We start from the raw sequence: 21360 nt of genomic DNA, 5'->3' as shown, positions 1-21360 counted from the left end.
CAACTGAGCAAGCCAGAGGTGACAGTGGCAAGGAACCAAAACTCCCTCTGTGACAGAATGGAGAAAAAAAAAACCTTGGGAGAAACCAGGCTCAGTTGGGGGGCCAGTTCTCCTCTGGCCAGGAGATAATTGTTTACTTTATACATTTATACATTTAAAATTGTTTACATTTTAAATGCATAAATGTATTTGTTTCTATTTTATATTGTTGCAATTTCTAACAATAATATTATTTTTAGTTTTATTGCATTTAAGTCGAGGTCTTCACTGGGGATATGTTCCGGGGCTCATCCAGGTGTCCCGGTCTCCGCCGACGATCAGGGAGACATCATCTCCCGGCGCCGATCCACCATCTGATCCGGACATGGACTGAGAAACAGAATAAGAAAGAAACAGACAAATATAAGCATAGATGCCATTCTTCTTATGATGTAACGAATACATTGTGTGTTATGGGGAGTGTTCCCGGTTCCGGTTGATCTAATTAATGCATCCTAAAAATCCTTTAATGGATTTGAATAATAGAAGTGTATTAGTGTGTTATGTGTAAGCCAGGTTAAAGAAATGTGTCTTTAATCTAGATTTAAACTGAGAGAGTGTGTCTGCCTCCCGAACAGCGTTAGGTAGATTGTTCCAGAGTTTGGGGGCGCTAAATAGGAAAAGGATCTGCCGCCCGCAGTCGATTTTGATATTCTAGGTATTATCAAACAGCCAGAGTTTTTAAAATGCAGCAGACGTGGAGGACTATAATGTGAAAAGAGCTCGCTCAGGTACTGAGGAGCTAAGCCATTCAGGGCTTTATAAGTAGTTAACAAGATTTTAAAATCTATACGATATTTGCTACCTGGAGCCAGTGCAGTGTTGACAGAACCGGGCTAATATGGTCATACTTCCTGGTTCTAGTAAGAACTCTAGCTGCTGCATTTTGGACCAGCTGTAGTTTGTTGATCAAGCGTGCAGAACAACCACCCAATAAAGCATTACAATAGTCTAACCTTGAGGTCATAAACGCATGAATTAGCATTTCTGCATTTGACGTTGAGAGCATAGGTCGCAATTTAGATATGTTTTTGAGATGGAAAAACACAGTTTTACAGATGCTAGAAACATAGCTTTCAAATGAAAGATTGCCATCAAACAGCACACTTAGGTTCCTAACTGATGACGAAGAATCGACAGAGCAGCCGTCAAGTGTTAGATAGTGTTCTTGGTTATTACATGTGGGGTTTTTAGGTCCGATAATTAACACTTCTGTTTTTTCAGAATTTAGCAGTAAGAAATTACTCGTCATCCAGTTTTTTATATCGACTATGCATTCCGTTTGGTACTCAATTTGGTACTAGTACTGAGCCTTGAGGTACTCCATACTGCACTTGTGATCGAAATGATACCTCTTCATTCACTGCTACGAATTTATGGCGGTCAGATAAGTACGATTTGAACCATGCTAAGGCACTTCCACTAATGCCAACAACGTGTTCTAGTCTATTCAAAAGAATGTTGTGGTCGATAGTGTCGAACGCAGCACTAAGATCCAGTAGCACTAATAAAGAGATACAACCACGATCAGATGATAGAAGCAGGTCATTTGTAACTCTAATGAGAGCAGTCTCAGTACTATGATACAGTCTAAATCCTGACTGGAATTCCTAACAGATACCATTTTTCTCTAAGAAGGAATATAATTGTGAGGATACTACCTTTTCTAGTGTCTTTGACAGAAAGGGGAGATTTGAGATCGGTCTGTAATTAACTAGATCTGGGGTCAAGTTGTGGTTTTTTAATGAGAGGCTTAATTACAGCCAATTTGAAGGTTTTGGGGACATATCCTAATGACAATGACGAATTAATAATAGCCAAAAGAGGATCTATGACTTCTGGAAGCAGCTCTTTTAGTAGTTTAGATGGAATAGGGTCTAACATACATGTTGTTGGTTTAGATGATTTAACAAGTTTATACAAGTCTTCCTCTGCTATAGTAGAGAATGAGTGGAATTGTTCCTCAGGGGATCTATCTGATGCGATACTGTAGCTGACGGCTGCATGATTACAATTTTATCTCTGATAGTATCGATCTTGGAAGTAAAGTAGTTCATAAAGTCATTACTGCTGTGCTCTTGGGGAATGCCAACACCTGTTGATGCTTTTTTTTTTCGTTAATTTAGCCACTATATTAAATAAATACTGGGGGTTATGTTTGTTTTCTTCTAGAAGAGACAAAAAGTAATCAGATCTAGCAGTTTTTAATGCTTTTCTGTAGGATAGGGTACTTTCCCGCCAAGCTATACGAAATACCTCTAGTTCTGTTTTCCTCCAGCTGCGCTCCATTTTCCGGGCTGCTCTCTTTAGGGTGAGAGTGTGCTCATTATACCACGGAGTTAGACTGTTTTCTTTGATCTTCCTTAAGCGTAAAGGAGCAACTGTATCTAAAGTGCTAGAAAAAAGAGAGTCCATAGTTTCTGTTACATCATAAAGTTGTTCTGAGCTATTGGATATGCTGAGGAATTGAGATAAATTAGGAAGATTACTTACAAAGCAGTCTTTTGTGGTAGAAGTGATGGTTCTACCATACTTGTAACAAGGAGTAGAATTTACAGTTTTAGCTATATGAAGTTTACACAAGACTAGATAATGATCTGAGATATCATCGCTTTGCTGCAGAATTTCAACACCACTAACATCAATTCCATGTGACAGTATTAAATCTAGAGTATTATTTCTACAATGAGTAGGTCCTGAAACATGTTGTCTAACCCCAATAGAGTTCAGAATGTCTATGAATGCTGATCCTAATGCATCTTTTTCATTATCGACATGGATATTAAAATCACCAAAAATGAAGACTTTATCTGCAGCCAGTACTAACTCAGATAGAAAATCAGCAAATTCTTTAATAAAGTCTGTATGGTGCCCTGGTGGCCTGTATACAGTAGTCAGTACAAACATCACAGGGATTTATCACTAACACGTGTTTCTCTAGATAATGTTATACGCAGGACCATAACTTCAAACGAGTTATACTTAAAGCCTGCCCTCTGAGAAATACTGAGAATATTGCTATAAATTGTAGCAACACCTCCCCCTTTACCTTTTGGACGTGGCTCATTTTTATAGTTTTATAATTAAACCGTAATCTTGGGGGGGTAGATTCATTAAAGAAATGTATTCATCTGGTTTTAGCCATGTTTCTATCAAACAGAGCAAATCTAGGTTATGATCATTGATCAAATCATTTACAAAAAGTGCTTTTGTAGAAAGGGTGTATGCTGTATGACCATGTCTGCCAATATCACTTCATGTCTGGCAATCAGAATATATACTTCAGTATACATACTATATACAAAGCTATTTTTTTTCTATTCCTTTTTTATTACTCAAATAATTATTTTTGTATTTTTTAGTGCTCAAATAAATCACTTATATGTCTAAAATTCTGTCTATTATTTTATAATTGAAAAACTATGCAGGAATATCTATGACGACTAATATAGCTTGTATAATTCTGCAATCCATTTGGTGGTTATTTTTCCTCAAACAGGGGGGCTGGGAGGACTATAAATAGTTTCAGAAAAAATATTGCAGGAATCTAATTTTTCATGGTATCTTCTTCAAATTTGAAATATGAACTCATGAGACATGTGGCTTTCAATCCATTACTTTTCTGGATTGCTCCAGGACTTATTTCTGGAACTGTTACCATTTTAATTTAGGTAGGTTATTTTCACCTGTGAGGCCCACAATGGGGGCGAAGGTTAACAGGTTAAGGCAGGTGTTAGCTGACCAGTGGGACACGATAATCCCTCCCACTGCCGGAGACAACCCGTAGCACCCGATTTTACGCCAATCCGCTCTGGGCTTATAACTCATAACTGCCATCTTCTGTGTTGTGTTGTCGCTGGAACAGCGGGACTGGAGTGACCTCTCCAGGGCGCAAGCCTGGGCAGAGTGTATGGAGATCCTGGGATGCCCAGTCGTCAAGATCCCCCTCTCGGCCTCACCTATGTAGTCCAAAGGAATGCAGAGCAGTACGTTTGGCACCAGCTCAGCTGCAGGAACAGTGCGTGAATACAGGCAGCTGTCCACCTTCGGGGCTCCACTCCTGATTTGGAGGGTTTACTCCCCCACACTCTGCCGTTGGATCAGTCCAGGATCTCCTCCACCCTTTAGCCGTTGGCTGCCAAAAGCAGCTCATCCGCCTAGTGGTGCAGTGTGAACACTACCCCCTCGCGTGGTTTAGCCCGCCAGCTGAGGCGGTTTACCGAGGTGTGGCACGTGGAGCCAGCACGTGAGAGATTTAGGAGGTGGATGAGGATCAGTGTTGCCCGTCCACCCTACCAAATAGGGTGCAGCTGACGGACAGCAAAGGCACTACCTCTATCCAGACCCCCTACACCCCATGCTAATAAGCAACTAGTTAATACTGAGAATTGGTCTCTATACTAAAGTGTTACCAGTAGATCTTTAGATATGTCATATATCATCACTAGTTTAAAATTTGTATTTATAGGTTCGTGCATTTAGTTTCAATGTACACTAAAATACAGGAGTGAGGATCATTATGCATTATACAGCTGAGCTGTTTTTTTTCCTTCCTTGTTATGTACAGCTTCTTTTACTTTCAAAGATTACCAGAGTGGAAGGTTTTCAGTTCATCAGTGAAATTTATTTATCGTGAAAGTTTTATTTGCTATTTAGCAATGTTGGGGAAACATTAGCTTGCCAAGCTAAGCTACAGAACTCATAATTCAAAGCAGTTAAATTCCAGTTATGCTACCCTTTAGCTAAAGTATCTGCCTAAATTGGTCAATTGAATTTCTGTTTAATTGTCTACATAGTTTATTAGACAAGTATTTATTTTACTCGAAGTGTTCTCCACTTTACATCACTGCAGTAAATAACATGCAGCCACACAATTGAGATGTAAATTACACACATAATACACACACTTGAATAATCCCTTAGGAAAGCCTGTCCTGGGAAACATTACAACACACACACACACACACACACACTCACTTTGTGAATTGCCCCGATAACTGATGAAATATTTTGAAATGTATGTTTTCATCCAATCCTCAGAAATGTCTGTCGGGGGTAAATGTGCTTCCCTGTGCGTGTGTGTGTGTGTGTGTGTGTGTGTGTGTGTGTTTGCAGGCTTGTGGGTTTGCAGTGTTGTGTGTGTGTGTAATACTCAAAATGCTGCACTAACAGCAAAATGAAATAACATACATCAAGCCACTCTCTCTCTCTCTCTCTCTCTCTCTCTCTCTCTCTCTCCCACTCTTCAGTCTTTTTATATGACCTTGCTGAAACGCTCTGGTGAGGAGACTTAAATTAACAGAGATTCTTCTGCTCATGAAAATAAACTGAGCCAATTTTAGTGTCAGCACAAGCTCAAATGTTAATCCATTTCACAAATTTCAAAAGAGATTTGATTGTGATAGAAAAGAAACGTTTAAGCGACTTGAAATGGCATTTGCTTCCCTTTAGATTCTGAGTCGTTTCGCATGTCTCATTGGTTTCAGTCCGATAATTTCATTTGTTATGGGGAATTTCTTCCATTGCCTGTGGTTGTTGATGAATAAATGTTTTCCGTCGTGAATTAAACTGAAATAGGAAAGTTGACACTTAACTTTGAAAATTAACTTTTTTTTTTACTTAAAGATTTTATTTTAAAACACAGGAAAGTGATATATTAGAAATTGTAGCTGTTCATCATTTCATGCATGTTGTTTAGAAGCTCAGATTAAATATGATAGCTTGTAATAACATTTTCTATGCTGGTTTTAGGGGAACATCTGTAAAATGTATTTAGATATGTTAAAGAATTTAGTATTAGATATATTTTTATTATTTTTAATGAACATATATTTAAAATATTTTTTTCATTAATTTTGTCCATGCAACCAAAATTTTAACACATCAAAAAATAAAAAAGGATCAGCACAGGTTTTTGTCTCTTACAGTACAAACATACAGTACAGTATAGTTGTCAAACCTGCTTCATCTGAAATAGCAGAATCGTTCATTGTCTCTGGAGCACCTCTGTGCCATTTTTTAACCTTTGCAATGGTTTTTCTTTCTTTCTCTCAGACGTTGTTGGAGACTACCACAAATCTGTTGAACTCAGATCTTCACTGGTCTCTGTCACACCTGCGTAAGGCTGTCAGTAGAGGGCTTCACCCAAGACAGGACCACTGCAACATCTGCTTACAGCAATACAAGAGACGCCAGGAGAGCGAGGAGGAGATCATTATCTTCAGGTATGCACACATATACAGTATCATCTGTACACTGCCGGAACACAGCCCAATGCCTTTTACTATAACAAACAAAACTGATGCATTTCACATTCTTTTTTTGTCATTTTGAATGCATGTTGTTAATAAAACATTTTTAAATGCTGTAATTGTAAAAATACATTTACCATTATAAATTGGGGCTGTCACAATCTACATTTTTACTACACTATTATCATGGCCAAAAGAATTTGATAACTACAGTGCCCTCCAAAATTATTGGAACAGTAAGGCCGATTCCTTTATTTTTGATGTAGATTGTAAACATTTGGGTTTGACATCAAAAGATGAATATGAGATGAGAGATTAACATTTCAGCTTTTATTTACAGGTATTTTCATCTGGATCTGATACACAACTTAGAAGATAGCACCTTTTGTTTGAACCCACCCATTTTTCATGTTCCAATACTTTTGATAATATGTGACTGACAGGTGTTTTGATGCCCTGGTTTGTCCTATTAATTGATTATTCAAACAATAAATAGCACTGAATGCCTGCGCTTAGTTTCAGATCTGTGCAGACTGCATTTATAGTTAGTTAGACGTGTAACCAACATGAAAACCAGAGAGGTGTCTATGGGTGAAAAACGAGCAATTGTGAAGCTGAGAGAAGATGAAAAATCAATCAAACCATTGCACAAACACTGGCAATAGCAGGTACAACCATTTGGAATCTCCTGAGGAATCTCCTAAGTAACACACCACAAATGGGTAGATCAAGGAAAACATCTGCAGTTGATGACAGAAACATTGTGACAGCTGTAAAGAAAGACCCTAAAACAAATGTTAATGACATCAGCAACAACCTCCAGAGGGCAGGAGTGAAGGTATCACAATCTACTGTTCGCAGAAGACTTCATGAACAAAAGTACAGAGGCTACACCAGAAGATGCAAACCACTCATTAGCAATAAGAATAGGAGACGAGCCTCAAAAATTCTGGGACAAGGTTTTATGGACTGATTTTATGGACCAAAGTGATGGAAAGGCTAAAGTTTGGAGAAAGAAAGGATCTGCTCATGATCCCAAACATACAAGCTCATCTGAAACACAGTGTACACAGGTGTACATTATAGTACACATTACATAAGTAATGTAATGGCTTGGGCTTTCATCGCTTCTTCTGGGACAGGCTCATTAATCTTCATTAATGATATAACACATGATGGCAGCAGCAAAATTAACTCAGAAGTCTACAGAAATATTTTGTCTGACAATTTACAGAAAGATGCAACCAAACTGAGATCCTTCATCATGCAGCAAGATAATGACCCAAAACATAGTGCCAAAACAACAAAGGAGTTCATCAGGGGCAAGAAGTGGAAGGTTTTAGACTGGCCAAGTCGATCTCCACACTTAAACCCTGTAGAGTATGCATTTTACCTGCTAAAGAAGAGACTGAAGGGAGTAACCCCCCAAAACTGAAAGAGGCTGCGGTGAAAGAAGAATGCAAAAGTTTGGTGATGTCAATGGGTCACAGGCTTGATGCAGTTATTGAAAGCAAAGGATTTGCAACTAAATATTAAGTCTTTTTCACTTTAATCTATGTTAATTCTATCTGTTCCAATACTTCTGGTAACATGAAAAATGGGTGGGTTCAAACAAAAGGTGCTATCTTCTAAGTTGTGTATCAGATCCAGATGAAAATACCTGTAAATAAAAGCTGAAATGTTAATCTCTCATCTCATATTCATCTTTTGATGTCAAACCCAATTGTTTTCAGTCTACAGCTTAAAATAAAGCAATTGGCCTTACTGTTCCAATAATTTTGGAGGGCACTGTATATCATTGCAATCTATATAAATTCCCTCCTTTTTTGTAACTTAAAATACAAATGTAGAAAAGTGGAGCGATTTTGTAACCATAACTGTACAAAAATAACTTTACTGTTGATTGACACTTCCTGCAGACTGGGGTTTCTAACACCCTGCCTTGGCGAGCTGACTTTTTTCAGCTGCAGGTAGAATGTCTGATTTCAGTTTATGACAGATGCCTACTAGTGTTAAGGTGCAATACAACCAACCACTATGTGGAAGTGTCAACCAGATCATTACTGGAGCTGGATTATTTACAGTATTATCGTATTTGTAATATTAACATGATATCAATATTTCAGAAGTATCATAGTCATTGTGATACATCTATTAGAAATATTAGCATTATATCTGCCATTGGTCGCACTTTGTCAGTACTGGCATCCAGCCATTAAAAAAATCAAGATATTTGTGGTGATTTTTTTTCTCATCCCTTATTTGAGTCACATTTCTTACTTAAACAAGCTGTTGTAGCACTGCCTAAACGTATGACACAAACAGACCCCGATTAGCATTATTCTGAACTGTTTTATGTGTAGCTGTGGACACCTGTACCACTGCCAGTGTCTTCAGCGTAAAGAGGTGGGTGTTTTGAGCGAGAGGCAGTACTCATGGAGCTGCTACAAATGCACATCCAACCAGGGCTCACGGCCAGCGGACAGACCCAGCACAGAGAGCTCTCGATCACGCTCTACTTCTCTGGCACAGGTCAGTCAGGCAGTCACGTTTCACAATCAGTGTGTTCACCCAAATATGAAAATTCTGGCATATTTTATTCACCTCAATATGCTTCTAAAGAATGTAATTTTTTTCTGTGACCCACAATAAGAATTCTTAAAGAATTGTCATATTGCTCATAAGTTCATACTGCTCATGTCAGTCAAGCTCCAAAATGGATGAAAAAAACACCTTGAAGTTGGAAAGTAGTCCATATGACTTTTGCCCAATATTTCAAATCTGAATGCATACCATCTAAAACCGTATGACAGATTTGTGTGTGGAACAGACAATAATGTACTGAAATGTTAACGAACGTCTTCCACAAAGAGCATCAGTCATATTGACTACTTTTTTTTTTAGCTGCTTTTGATCCTTTTTGATCTATGAACTGTTGTATAGAGAAAGACATAAAAGTATATGAGCTTGAAAAGACATGATGGTGAGTGAATAATGACTGAGAAAAAGGATTCTTTTGGGTAAGCAAATCCCTTAACACTTCATTTAATCTGTTTTTCATTTGAACTATTTCTTTGTGTCTTTTGTCTGTCCATCTGTGTCTCTCTGTCTTTCATGCGCTCATCGTAATTATATCCACACAGAACCACCTTTCTTTAAGGGACTTTTTTTAGTTAGATCAAGTTTCTATTCGTCATTGTATCTCTCTCGTACACACTTTGGGACTACAGATAGTTCACACATTAAAGGTGATATGACTTTTAAGTACTTTTATATGCATACAGCCAGGGTGTATGTATTATCCACGCTAATTTGCATTTGGTATGTTCATGGCATGCAAATGGCTTTCTCAGCATGCACCTGTATTAGTTGCAACCATAGGAGGCTGATGGCTGCAGGCACAAAAGAGAGCCATGCTAGTATCTCTAATCACAGAGGTGTTGCCACAGTGATTCTTTTGGAAGTAAAGAAAAAATTATTCCCAGCCAGTGTGATTTTTGTTTTTACAGCTGCAAAAACAAAGCAACTCTAAAAGCTGCCGTTGCCTTAAACACATGACTCATAATTCCTGCTGATTGAATCTGCATTGCAGCTTAACAAAAGAATGTTTATTTCTGTAAGTTAGTGATGTACTGTTAATCAAATAATAAAAGTAAGCTGAAAGTACAGGTTTGATGGGTCAGTGATGTGATAAATCTAATAATTTATTCAAGAATACAGGCAAATGCAATTCATACATACAGTGACTAAATAAACCCTTGTGTTTCAGTTGTTTTGGTTGGTTGTTGCTCCTGTATGTGTGTTCCAAGTTGTTTTTCTCCAGACTTGTTCGTGTGGATTGCTCCTGATTTATTTGTGTGGATTATATTCTTGTTCCAGGATTCTATTATATAATTGTGTTTTTCAAATTAACTTACTTGTGCTCGCATTTGGATTCTAACTCCACCTTTTTCCGGCTCACTCGTTACAGAATGTGAATATAATATATGGCCTTAATTATATTTTTGTGTGGTTTTGTTTATGTCTCTTTAAAGATAACATGTATGGTAATATAACTCTTGATATAGGGCGATAATGTAAATGTGATATGTTAACATTTCGGTATGTGAGTAATTAAAAGAATACAATTTTAAGTAGATAAATAATTTTTTTCTTAGAAAAATCTATATTTTTAACAAAAGCTTCACTGCTGCTTAACATTTTAAAAATGTTTGTCTGGAAAATTCATGTGGTGTGACCAACATGCAGAAGTATAAAACACATTAAAAAAACATAAAACTGCAAATGATGTGATTGCTGCAGACCCTCATGACAGATAATTTCACCTTTTTATGACCAGATGAAGGTAGTTGGGAAATTATGACAGAACTCTGTCTCAGTATCGCTGCACTGCTTTTGTCATAATCTGTCAATCACATTTAACCTGTCACCTCGTGTTTTTTCAGACCAAAGTGATGTCTGCTCATCGTGGGATTGTGGCAGAGGCTCATGGGAGAAAGGTAAGTGAGTGGAATTACATTCTTCAACTACACTGGGTTTGATTAGTTTAAGATGATTAAATCTTACGTCAGCTGTAAGAAATGTTGTGTTTTAAATAGTTTTATATTAATATTGTCAATTGATTTAGCAACAAACTTAATTGCAGTTTGGATTTCAGATTTTAGATTTAGTTTTTAATTGGTATTAGACCTTTACAATAAACGGTTTTAATATTGAGTTGCATTTTCTCTTTTCTATAACTGACTAAATCAAGCACTTTTAGAGGTGCATCATTGCTTTACTTCAGCTCGACGGAGAATCATAGCTCTTTTCCACGCTGCCTTTTGTTTGTTCATCCATCCATGAAACGTAAATGGCTTTTTCCCTGCTGGTTCAAAGCAAATTAGCTTGCTTATGATTGAATTACATTCTCTCCCAACTTTCATGCATTTGTTTACTGGCAGGAAAGGAGTGATGAAACAGTCCTGCCTTGTCTGTCTGTCTCTTTCTTTCTGTCTCTCTCATCTACATTTCTGTCTCTCGTTTCTCACTCTTTTGGAGACATTCTCTCTCTCTCTTCATTGAGCATTCATTGCTTGTCGGTCAAGAGACTTGGCGTTTTATGCAATGTGACAGTGAGCCTTAAAGACAAGACAGGAAGTGACATGAATCTTTTAACCTATTCCTCTTCTCCAGCAACCCTTCGTCCTCTCTCTCCTTCAATAAACCCTCAGCCATTAGCATCACTAAGCACTGTGATATCTGTAGCAAGCAAAATTCAGCACTTTTCTCACGTGCAAGTTTTCAGGAACCTGCTAACGCAAAGAATTATACCTGTGGATACTTTTGCTTTAATTAACACTTAATGATTCAGAACTCCTGCGTGCTAATGGTAACAAGGCTGACAGGAGGACACACAGCGTTTTTTTCCCCTCTCTCTCATTTTCTTTTAATTTAGATGATTTAGGCTCACATTTAACAAAAACCCACCAATTCACTGTCTCAACAAATTAGAATACTTCATCAGACCAATAAAAAAACATTTTTAGTGAATTGTTGGACTTCTGGAAAGTATGTTCATTTACTGTATATGTACTCAATACTTGGTAGGGCTCCTTTTGCTTTAATTGCTGCCTCAATTCGCCGTGGCATGGAGGTGATCAGTTTGTGGCACTGCTGAGGTGGTATGGATAGCGGCCTTCAGGTCATCTGCATTGTTGGGTCTGGTGTCTCTCATCTTCCTCTTGACAATACCCCATAGATTCTCTATGAGGTTCAGGTCAGGCGAGTTTGCTGGCCAATCAATCACAGTAACACCATGGTCATTGAACCAGCTTTTGGTACCTTTGGCAGTGTGGACAGGTGCCAAGTCCTGCTGGAAAATGAAATCAGCATCTCCATAAAGCTTGTCAGCAGAGGGAAGCATGAAGTGCTCTAAAATTTCCTGGTAGATGGCTGCATTGACTGTAGACTTCAGAAAACACAGTGGACCGACACCAGCAGATGACATGGCAGTCCAAATCATCACAGACTGTGGAAACTTCACACTGGACTTCAAGCAACATGGATTCTGTGCCTCTCCACTCTTCCTCCAGACTCTGGGACCTTGATTTCCAAATGAAATGCAAAATTTACTTTCATCTGAAAAGAGGACTTTGGACCACTGAGCAACAGCCCAGTTCTTTTCTACACAGCCCAGGTAAGACGCTTCTGACATTGTCTCTGGTTCAGAAGTGGCTTGGTTGCCCTTTTCCCGAAGACGTCTGAGCATGGTGACTCTTGATGCACTGACTCCAGCTTTAGTCCACTCCTTGTGAAACTCTCCCAAGTGTTTGAATCAGCTTTGCTTGACAGTATTCTCAAGGTTGCAGTCATCCCTGTTGCCTGTGCACCTTTTCCTACCCAAATTCTTCCTTCCGGTCAACTTTACATTTAATATGCTTTGATACAGCACTCTGTAAACAGCCACACCTTTCAGTAATGACCCTCTGTGACTTACCCTCTTTGTGGAGGGCGTCAATGTTCGTCTTCTGGATCATTGCCAAGTGAGCAGTCTTCTCCATTATTGTGGCTTCAAAGAACAAGAGATACCCGGAATTTATACAGTAGAGATGGTCATTTATTGAAACTCAAATGTAAATATTCTAATATTTTGAGATACTGATTTTTGACTTTCATGAGCTGTAAGCTCTAATCATCAAAATTAAAACACAAAAACTATTGAAATGTTTGACTTTACATGCAATGAATCTAAAATATATGAAAGTTTCACTGTTTGAAATAACTTGCAAGAAAAAATTTACTTTTTCACAACATTCTAATTTATTGAGATGCACCTGTACATATTCAGGTATTAATAAAAGAATAAAAACAATTACATGACATGCAGATTATGGGTCAGTTTTACTAACAGCTTGCGCCAGCGCAAACTGCCTTTTTGTGTTAAAATAGTACTTTCAGGTTTTACTAAGGACGCGCAGTGAAGAATTAGCGCTGAAAAGGCGTGGACAGTTATTTTTGCACCTGACCTTATTGAATATGCATTTCTAGGAGTTTACATTTCAGACGCAACAATATTTACTAACGTTTGCGCTTGTAAAATGACTGGCATTTGCGTAATTATTTAATGCCCAAAAAAAACATGTCTTAAACTATTTTGCGCTTGAAATGAATGCAATTTGTTGCTAGGAGAGGCACCGCAGAGAACAGAGAGCGTGTGGTAGAAGGGAGAGGATTTTTTCCACACACATTAATTTATTTTGAATGGCAGAAGAACACATTATCTGAACATCGTTTGCCAAGACATGTTATTTTTAATTTGCTTCAGGAAATAAAAGACGACTTGGAACCCTCAACTAGAACACAATACCAGCTCTATCAAAACTGTTGCAACCCTTCATTTTTTGGCCTCCGGTTCGTTTCAGCGTACTGTGTCTTATTTATTTCTTTATTGTTTATTCGTGACTACTCTAATTTGCGCTGCGTTGGTCCGATATGTCTGTGTTCTTTAATATGTGCGTTGTTAGTAAATTTTAGAATTGCGATGGGTGTGGAAATTTCTGTGCGTGATTTACTAACAACGCACAAATTAAATTAACATTAAATTAAATTAAACATAGCACAATTTTTAACATTTTTAAATATCTTTAAAAAAAATACTTTAATGTCTTTTAAAGCATTAATAGATTTTTTCTTTTGTTTAGTAGCCTGCATTTAGAAATGTAAAAATCGAGAAAAGATGATGCTGTATCGTGTAACAATTTATAAGCTTAAAAGGGAATTGTATATAAATAATTACGATTAATTACAATTATTTATATCGGCTGACAGTAATAACTGTCGCAGAATTAAATTGCCATCAGCTGATCTGTCCATCCAGCGAACATTCAGTGTAAGTTCGTATCAACTCTAAGAAAAAGTATTTCCTTGGCCACAGAAAATACTTTCCTATTAATGCATTAGAGCATTGTAGCAAGGGGTACAAAATCGTAAAGGGACATTTAATATGCAAGGCAGAATCAGAAACTCATGTAATTTGTGCACACAACTTTTATTAACTAAACACTAACGCAGACTAGTCTAACAAACAAACATCCAATCACTCATACATGGGGAAAGGGCAAATGATAGTTGATAGAGGAAACCACAGACCCTCATAGTTGACCTTTTGGTTAGGTGAGGGGGCATAAGAGATTATTTGTTAAATATAACAAATATTTGTGTGTCTGATTGGTCCAAATGTTACAATTGGCTGTGACTAAGCTCAGCGGGTTAAGATACCATCTCTTTCTGTATATATTTTTTTCTTTCTTTTTCTTTTTGTGCAAAGAAAACACCATACTTTATTATTATTATTATTATTATTATTATTATTATTATAGGCAAAGACAATTTTTAAAATAATGGTATTAACCGTTATTTTTTCTACTCGAACCGCTTTCGGAACGGTAATAATACAGAGGAACCTAGTAGTCCCTTCCTAGCTACCTACAAGAAACATTAGGTTTAATCTAAACACAACACATGATATTTCAGGTCTAGAGGTGGCTGATCCTACAGTAAGTGAGAAGAAAGAGAAAATGGCAGCTCTTTAGAAGTAGGTCAGACGTAGGTCTAAACGATTTCAACATCTTGTCTAGCTGGCTGAAATGCTCCTCCTGATGTCTGAAGGTGAAGAAAAGTGGCTTTTTCCTTTTTTTAAGCAAGGAAATACATTGGGCTATCAAAAAGTGTGTAATTGGTTTATTTAAATAAGTCATGCGTAAATAACGGATTTAATGAATGCTTCACCAAATTATCCTACCTTTCCCACAACACTGTCACGCAAAATCAACGTCCTCCAGCTCAGCGCCCTGCGTATGGAGACAGCTGAAACAGCGTGACAATGTTCATCTCCTCCTTTCTGCTGAAGGGAGGTCGCAATAATTGCATTTATTCTTCTGCAGTGACAGTAGCATTTGTCCTTTGTGCCACTCAAAACAGACTCTGATTATATATAGAGACACAGTGAGGTAAAGTGAGGAAACACTTGATTTAATTCTGGAACATTCTGTTGAAAAGCATCTCTGGGTGAGTTTGGCAGATCTTTAGGGTTTGTGCATGCTTGACTTTGTGCCTTTGGGACTGGAGAAGTCATTGACATTGGATGACAGAGACTGAGAGGTCTTGGATCACTGGAGGCCGATTTGAGCCAAACCAAGTGATGAAATGATTCTGATTGGTGTGAAGGACACTGGAATGTGTCTTTAAATAAGTGAATGCGTCATTATGTATGAAGGGCCTGTCTGTAAATCTGGGGCAACGGTGATTAAATGTGGATTATCATAGATTAAATAATGTCTATTTACCCATATAAATTCTTCAAATTCATATACAGCCACAAGAAGTAGTATATGACCACTTAAACAATTAATTGGCAAGCAATCTCAAAGTATTTCACAATTTATTTTCTTCCTGCTTGATAGCGGTTGATGTCATGTTTTTTTTTTTTTTTTTTAAATGTCACATCCGTCAGGCTTTAATTACTTGTCTTTCCCACATCATAGGCTTGTGTATGAAAATGTCACATTCGATGCGATTAACACTCTGATTCTTGAAGGATGTATTTAGAAGTTGCGCAGTTTGCTATTTATCAAGTCCATATGTGGCAGCAGTGTTTGCCCCTTCATATTTCATATTGACATTCTAATGTTTTTATATATGTCATTGATGTATTTTCTAAAAAATGGAGGATTTTAGGACTTTAGGCTCATCTCTGGCCATGTATCTAGTGGCAGGGGTGTTTTGGTTCTGTTAGTATGTTGATCTGTTATTTTGGTATGTTTTTCTCTCTGTAGATGTTGACTGAAGCCACTCTGGATGCCCAGCAGACTCAGGCCTGGGATCATTTCCGCACTCTCTACAGAGGACCATCTAGGGTACGACTGACCTTAAAATCTGTTCTTTCCATTCTCGCAATACTCAAATGTTTGCATGCCACTTGTCATATCTTTTTATCATTCCTTTTTTTTTCTTAAAAAATGGCATTTTAGTACTGTCATAAAAATGTTATATTAGTCATGGTGAAGCTATTTGACGTATACGCTACAGTTTAAAAGTTTGGGGTTGGTAAGATTTTTGTAATGTTTTTGAAAGAAGTCAATATTAATATTTTTACAGTAATGTTGTGAAATATTACAATTTAATTCAAATTTGATTAAATTTTACAATTTATTACAATTAATTTCTTATTACCAATTTAAAGTTTTTCTGCTGCTTTTTTGTGTGTGCAAACAATGGGTAACACTTTATTTTAGGGTCTCTTAACTAGTTGCTTATTAGCATGCATATTACTAGAATATTAGCCATTTATTAGTAGTAATTAAGCACATATTAACTTATTCTACACGACCTTATTCTACATCCCTAATCCTACCCAATACCTAAATATAACAACTACCTTACTAACTATTAATAAGCAGAAAATTAGGAATTTATTGAGGGAAAAGTCATAGTTAATAGTGAATAAGTGTTCCCTATTCTAAAGTGTTACTAAACAATGATACATTTTATTTTTCAGGATTATTTAGTGAATAGAAATTTCAAAAGAACAGGGTTTATTTGAAATAGAAATCCTTTGTAAGATTATAAATGTCCTTACTGTCATTTTGATCATTTTAATTCCTCACTGAATAAAATAAAAAATATTAAATTCTTTAAAGAAAAAATACAAATCTTACAGACCCCAGAATTTTGAATGATATTGTATACCACAAGACAAAAAATAACTTTATCACATTATCGTGTTCAATACATACCTAACCTTAAATAACCTGATTATTATCTAGTGTTGACACCTCAAGCATCAATATCTGCTTCCTGTTGTGATAGCAGTGCATAAGTCCCTGGTTTATCCTAAACATTAAAGTTGCCTGCTGTTCTTTGAAAAAAGCCCCCGGGTATTTTAAGTTCTTGGATGCAAGTTGAATTCTTCCCCACAGTGGCTCAATGATGTTGAGATCCAGCTTCAGGACAATTGAAGGACTTGTACATTATTACAAAAAGGCTGGCAGCAGTCATGGATACTCAGGGAGGCAGTACATGATACTAAGAACCAAGACCACAAAGACATGTTGTATTTTCAGCAATTGCATTTATTTTTCTTGTGGAATATTTGTAAATGTCTATTATGCACCTTATTTAGTACTAAAATAAAATCTAATTCTGTAGGACTAATAAATAAATAAACAAAAGGGAGTTTTTAACAATATTTAATTTTTTTTTTTTTAAATGCTAAACATCTTGCAAATTAATCCGTGTATCATTCCGTTTTTTTCTTCTTTTTTTTTTAAAGTGGTCATATGACGATGCTAAAAATAACAATATTTTGTGTATTTGGTGAAATGCAATGTGTTTATGTGGTTTAAGGTTCAAAGAGAGGTTGCTCCTCTCTTCCCCGCCTTTCTGAAACGCTTTGATTTTTGCAAAGCTTATTGCTCTGAAATGAGCTTTGTCAAAGTTACTTTCAAAGAAAGTCTGTTTACTCTGCGGCCATATTTGCAATGCTTCCGGGCAGCTCAAACCAAGAGACCAAGTCCTATCTAAATGAATGGGGTAATCCTGAAATCTCAAAAACTGCCCTGTGAACTCACAATTAAATTACATATTTCAAATCTGAAATGAACTGCCCCATGCTCAAATTTCTTATGCTCAAATAGCATTAAAAAAGTGTATTTTTAGTGTAGACCAGCCAGTGTGCGTGCACAGTTACAACACGCTTATCACTGTGCATGCACATTGGCTGGTCTAGCCTCAGGTTTCAATGGGAACCAGAGCTTCTAACGGCTGCTGCAGTGATGCAATGACTTTACCAGTCATCTTTAATTTAAGCTCTTTTATTTTTTCCGCTATGTTGCATGTTGCAGTTTCTCCCATTCATAAATATAGGACCATCTTTGTATTTCTATCTTTGGCGGTGTGCTCTGATTGGCCAAATATCCAGTGTGTTGTGACTGGCTGAATACCTCAAGCGTGTGACACACAGCGTCTCCAAGACATGGTGGTGGGGGCAACAATACTACAGTGAGAATAAAAGTTATGCCTTCTTTCTTTGCGTAAAAATTTGGGCGGTGTTATGTAGGGGTGGGAATCTTCAGGCACTTCACGATCCAATCCGATTCTGGGAGTCACGATCCGATTCCAAAATTATTCTTGATCTACATTTTTTTCCCAATTTATTCTTCTGCTGTACAAATACATCTTTACAGCTGTACATTTTAACCAAAATTGCAGTTTCTATGCTTTTTGTTTATAGTTGGAATCTCTGTATGTCAGTACTGCCATCTTAAAAACAGGGGTGTGAATCTTCACTGGTTTCAGGATTCAGTTCAATTATGATTATCATTATCAACTCAATATTACAATGCGTCACATTCTCAGTTTTCAATATTAGTGCACACAGCTACAGTTTCATATAAATTTTATATCAAGTTTATTTTGTGCAAAATTTACTTTATTTTTTTATTATATAAGCAGGCTACTTTAAAAAAATAAGTGTTCTTTAAGTATCCGAAAGTTTACAGACAATAGTTATGGGTTTTTTCTTTTTTCCTCAGCATTATTGCCGTTTGATTATTATTGATGAGATCATAGGCAGTGGCAGCTTTAACAGGCTGCATTCACACTAATGCACAGATCTATTTCGATATATCAGATGTTTTGTCCTGCTCTGAAAGCAGAACTGACTGTGTGTAGTATTTGAAAATGCAAGTGCATTTAACCTCAGCCGCAATCGAGCTTCAGGACAAACAAAAACAAAGCGCAATTGAAAGTCTGTTGGTGTGCGAGTTTCATTCATCAAATAGTACTGCATTCCAAACGGCATAAATGAAAGCATACGTAAAGAAAACACAGTGGGTGGAAGCACACACTGTCAAGCAATGCGCACGTGTCTCACAGCGCAAATATTGTGCAATGAAGCCCGCCGCGTCTCTAGCGCGCACATGTGCCATATGCGGGGGGGGGGGGGGGGGGGGACAAGCTCAGAATCGTTGAAAACAGAATCACGATGCATCGATTTTTTTTCTCCCACCCCTACTGTTATGCAGATCTTCCAACACAGTGACGTAGATATGTTGGGGGCATGTAAATGAGGCATTTTAGGAAGACGTGGTTGAGTCTTAACTTTTAGAAAGAATATCTCTTTGGGTTTGAGACTTTACAGATCTTATCTATGGACGAACAGCTTGTAACACTCCGAAGAGAAAATAAAACTTGAAATTGTGTCATATGACCTCTTTAAGACTGAAAGTAGAAAAATTTGAAAACAGGTACTTTTTTTCAAAAAAAAGAAAAACAAGAATTCAACTTAATTTTAATTTTTCATTTCAGGAGTTGAAAAATTAATAAAGTGAAAAATGAAAATTACATTTTTACACGTGGGCAGGAATTAAATCAGTTCTTCCTCAGTTCTGTGCAGCAGAATAATAGCCCTCTGCTGCTGCAGTTGTATGGATTCTTATCCAGTTTATTGCAACTACATTTCATATTTTTCTCATCAAATAACTAGACTAATGAATGACTCGACACAACTCGTACTGGAGCAGAGCCTAGACAGGGCATTTTCTTGTGTAGACCACCAATTCTAAATCAAGTGAATGATACACAGATTCAAATTCCCTAAGGCAGTGGTTCTCAAACTTTTTTGCTCATGCCTCCCCTTTAAACTTTTTAAATTCTAAATTAAAAAAACACCTGCAATTGTTTCACTTTCACCGTGTCTATACTGGATGTGAGCAGCGCAACACGATGCAATTAAAGACAATCTAAATTGGATGCGGGGCAACACGAGAAATCCCCGACAGTAAGCTCATGGCCCATTTCTATTCCTGACATACTCTAAGCGCTCTTGCTACTTCTGACACAAAGGACAAATGGATTTGCATCGGTCACTTTGTCATGTCCAGCGTAGACAGTGGTATATTTGTTTTGCTGTTGCTGTTGAAGGGTTAGTTCACAATAGCAGCTTGTGGTGCCATTCAAGTGAACGGTTTGAATGAGAAAGATTTAGAGGAATTGGCGATCGGCACTGCTTTATGAAAGTCAGAAAGCTAACCACCATTCACACACTCGAATGCTATTGTTGTTGTTTTTTTTCCCTGCTGATCTCCCTCACCCCCCTGCAGTACCTGTGTGGGCCCTCTAGCAGTTGCGCCCCACAGTGCTCTAGGGCATATGTATACTCTTGAACTGCAGCTTTGTTGCAGATTTTGTGGGATTTTCAGTTCACCCATTGAGAAAACGTGTCAGTGCCTTACAAGATTATTGCATAACAGCGGACTGTTATGCAATACAATGCTCGTGGATGTGTTGCCTTTGTACTACAGTCATTGAGTCTTACTGTTTATGGGTCAGCACTTATCAGACAGAGACAATCCGAATGTCTTCATGTAAGTGTCAGTATCCTATCTGAACACACACAGTGCTCTGCCTCTGACCTACTGTCACATAGTGTACTCCTCATACTGTATGTGAGTGGTCCAGTTTTAAAGTCTAGAAAGGTGTGCACATATTCCTATGTATATGAGAGGTTGGAAGGCCATTTTTCTCACCCTTAGATTTACATTTATCTACTTTTTCCAGATTAGAGACCTGTAGTATTGGACTCTATTTTCGCTCACAGTTGTATCCATCACATACACACAGATGCACTCAAATATACTCTCACCCACATGTGCACACCCCCACATACACTCACACAAACATAGAGACACTTACAATCAAATGAAGATCTATGTGGACTCAGTGTCAAACTGAATTTATTTTAAAGTGTCTTTGATTAAGAGAGGCTCATTGCCCTATTTACACCTGGAATTAATATTCATTTACTGTCATAATATAACATTAAAAGGCAGATATAAATGCACCCATGAGGCATTTTGACTGGGTCGTGATTGAATCACTGAAAACATATTTGTAGGTGGTCTTACATGGATTATGACACATTTAATGGTGTAAATGCATTTTTGCACCTACTTTCAGTTATGCAAGTAATATGAATTGAGGTTACACTGTAAATAGTCATATGCTTTACAATATAATTGAAGTTGCATTG

The 21360-nt window shown here is 37.3% G+C and overlaps 1 protein-coding gene across 2 annotated transcripts in view; it reads left to right on the top strand.

The window, feature by feature from the left end:
- vps8 (VPS8 subunit of CORVET complex) overlaps nucleotides 1-21360 on the top strand; it is a 147710-nt gene that overhangs the window by 112410 nt on the left and 13940 nt on the right. For both annotated transcript variants that reach the window (XM_079423477.1, XM_079423476.1), the window contains 4 exons: nucleotides 6094-6263; nucleotides 8654-8822; nucleotides 10736-10789; nucleotides 16106-16186. In XM_079423477.1, coding sequence (XP_079279603.1) covers nucleotides 6094-6263; nucleotides 8654-8822; nucleotides 10736-10789; nucleotides 16106-16186 — 474 coding nt within the window. The remainder of the gene's footprint in view (nucleotides 1-6093; nucleotides 6264-8653; nucleotides 8823-10735; nucleotides 10790-16105; nucleotides 16187-21360) is intronic.

The sequence above is a fragment of the Barbus barbus genome (assembly GCF_936440315.1).
Source record: "Barbus barbus genome assembly, chromosome: 8".
NCBI lineage: Eukaryota > Metazoa > Chordata > Actinopteri > Cypriniformes > Cyprinidae > Barbus > Barbus barbus.
Note: the sequence above shows the minus strand (reverse complement) of the source record. Positions and strands in the feature narration are given on the sequence as shown.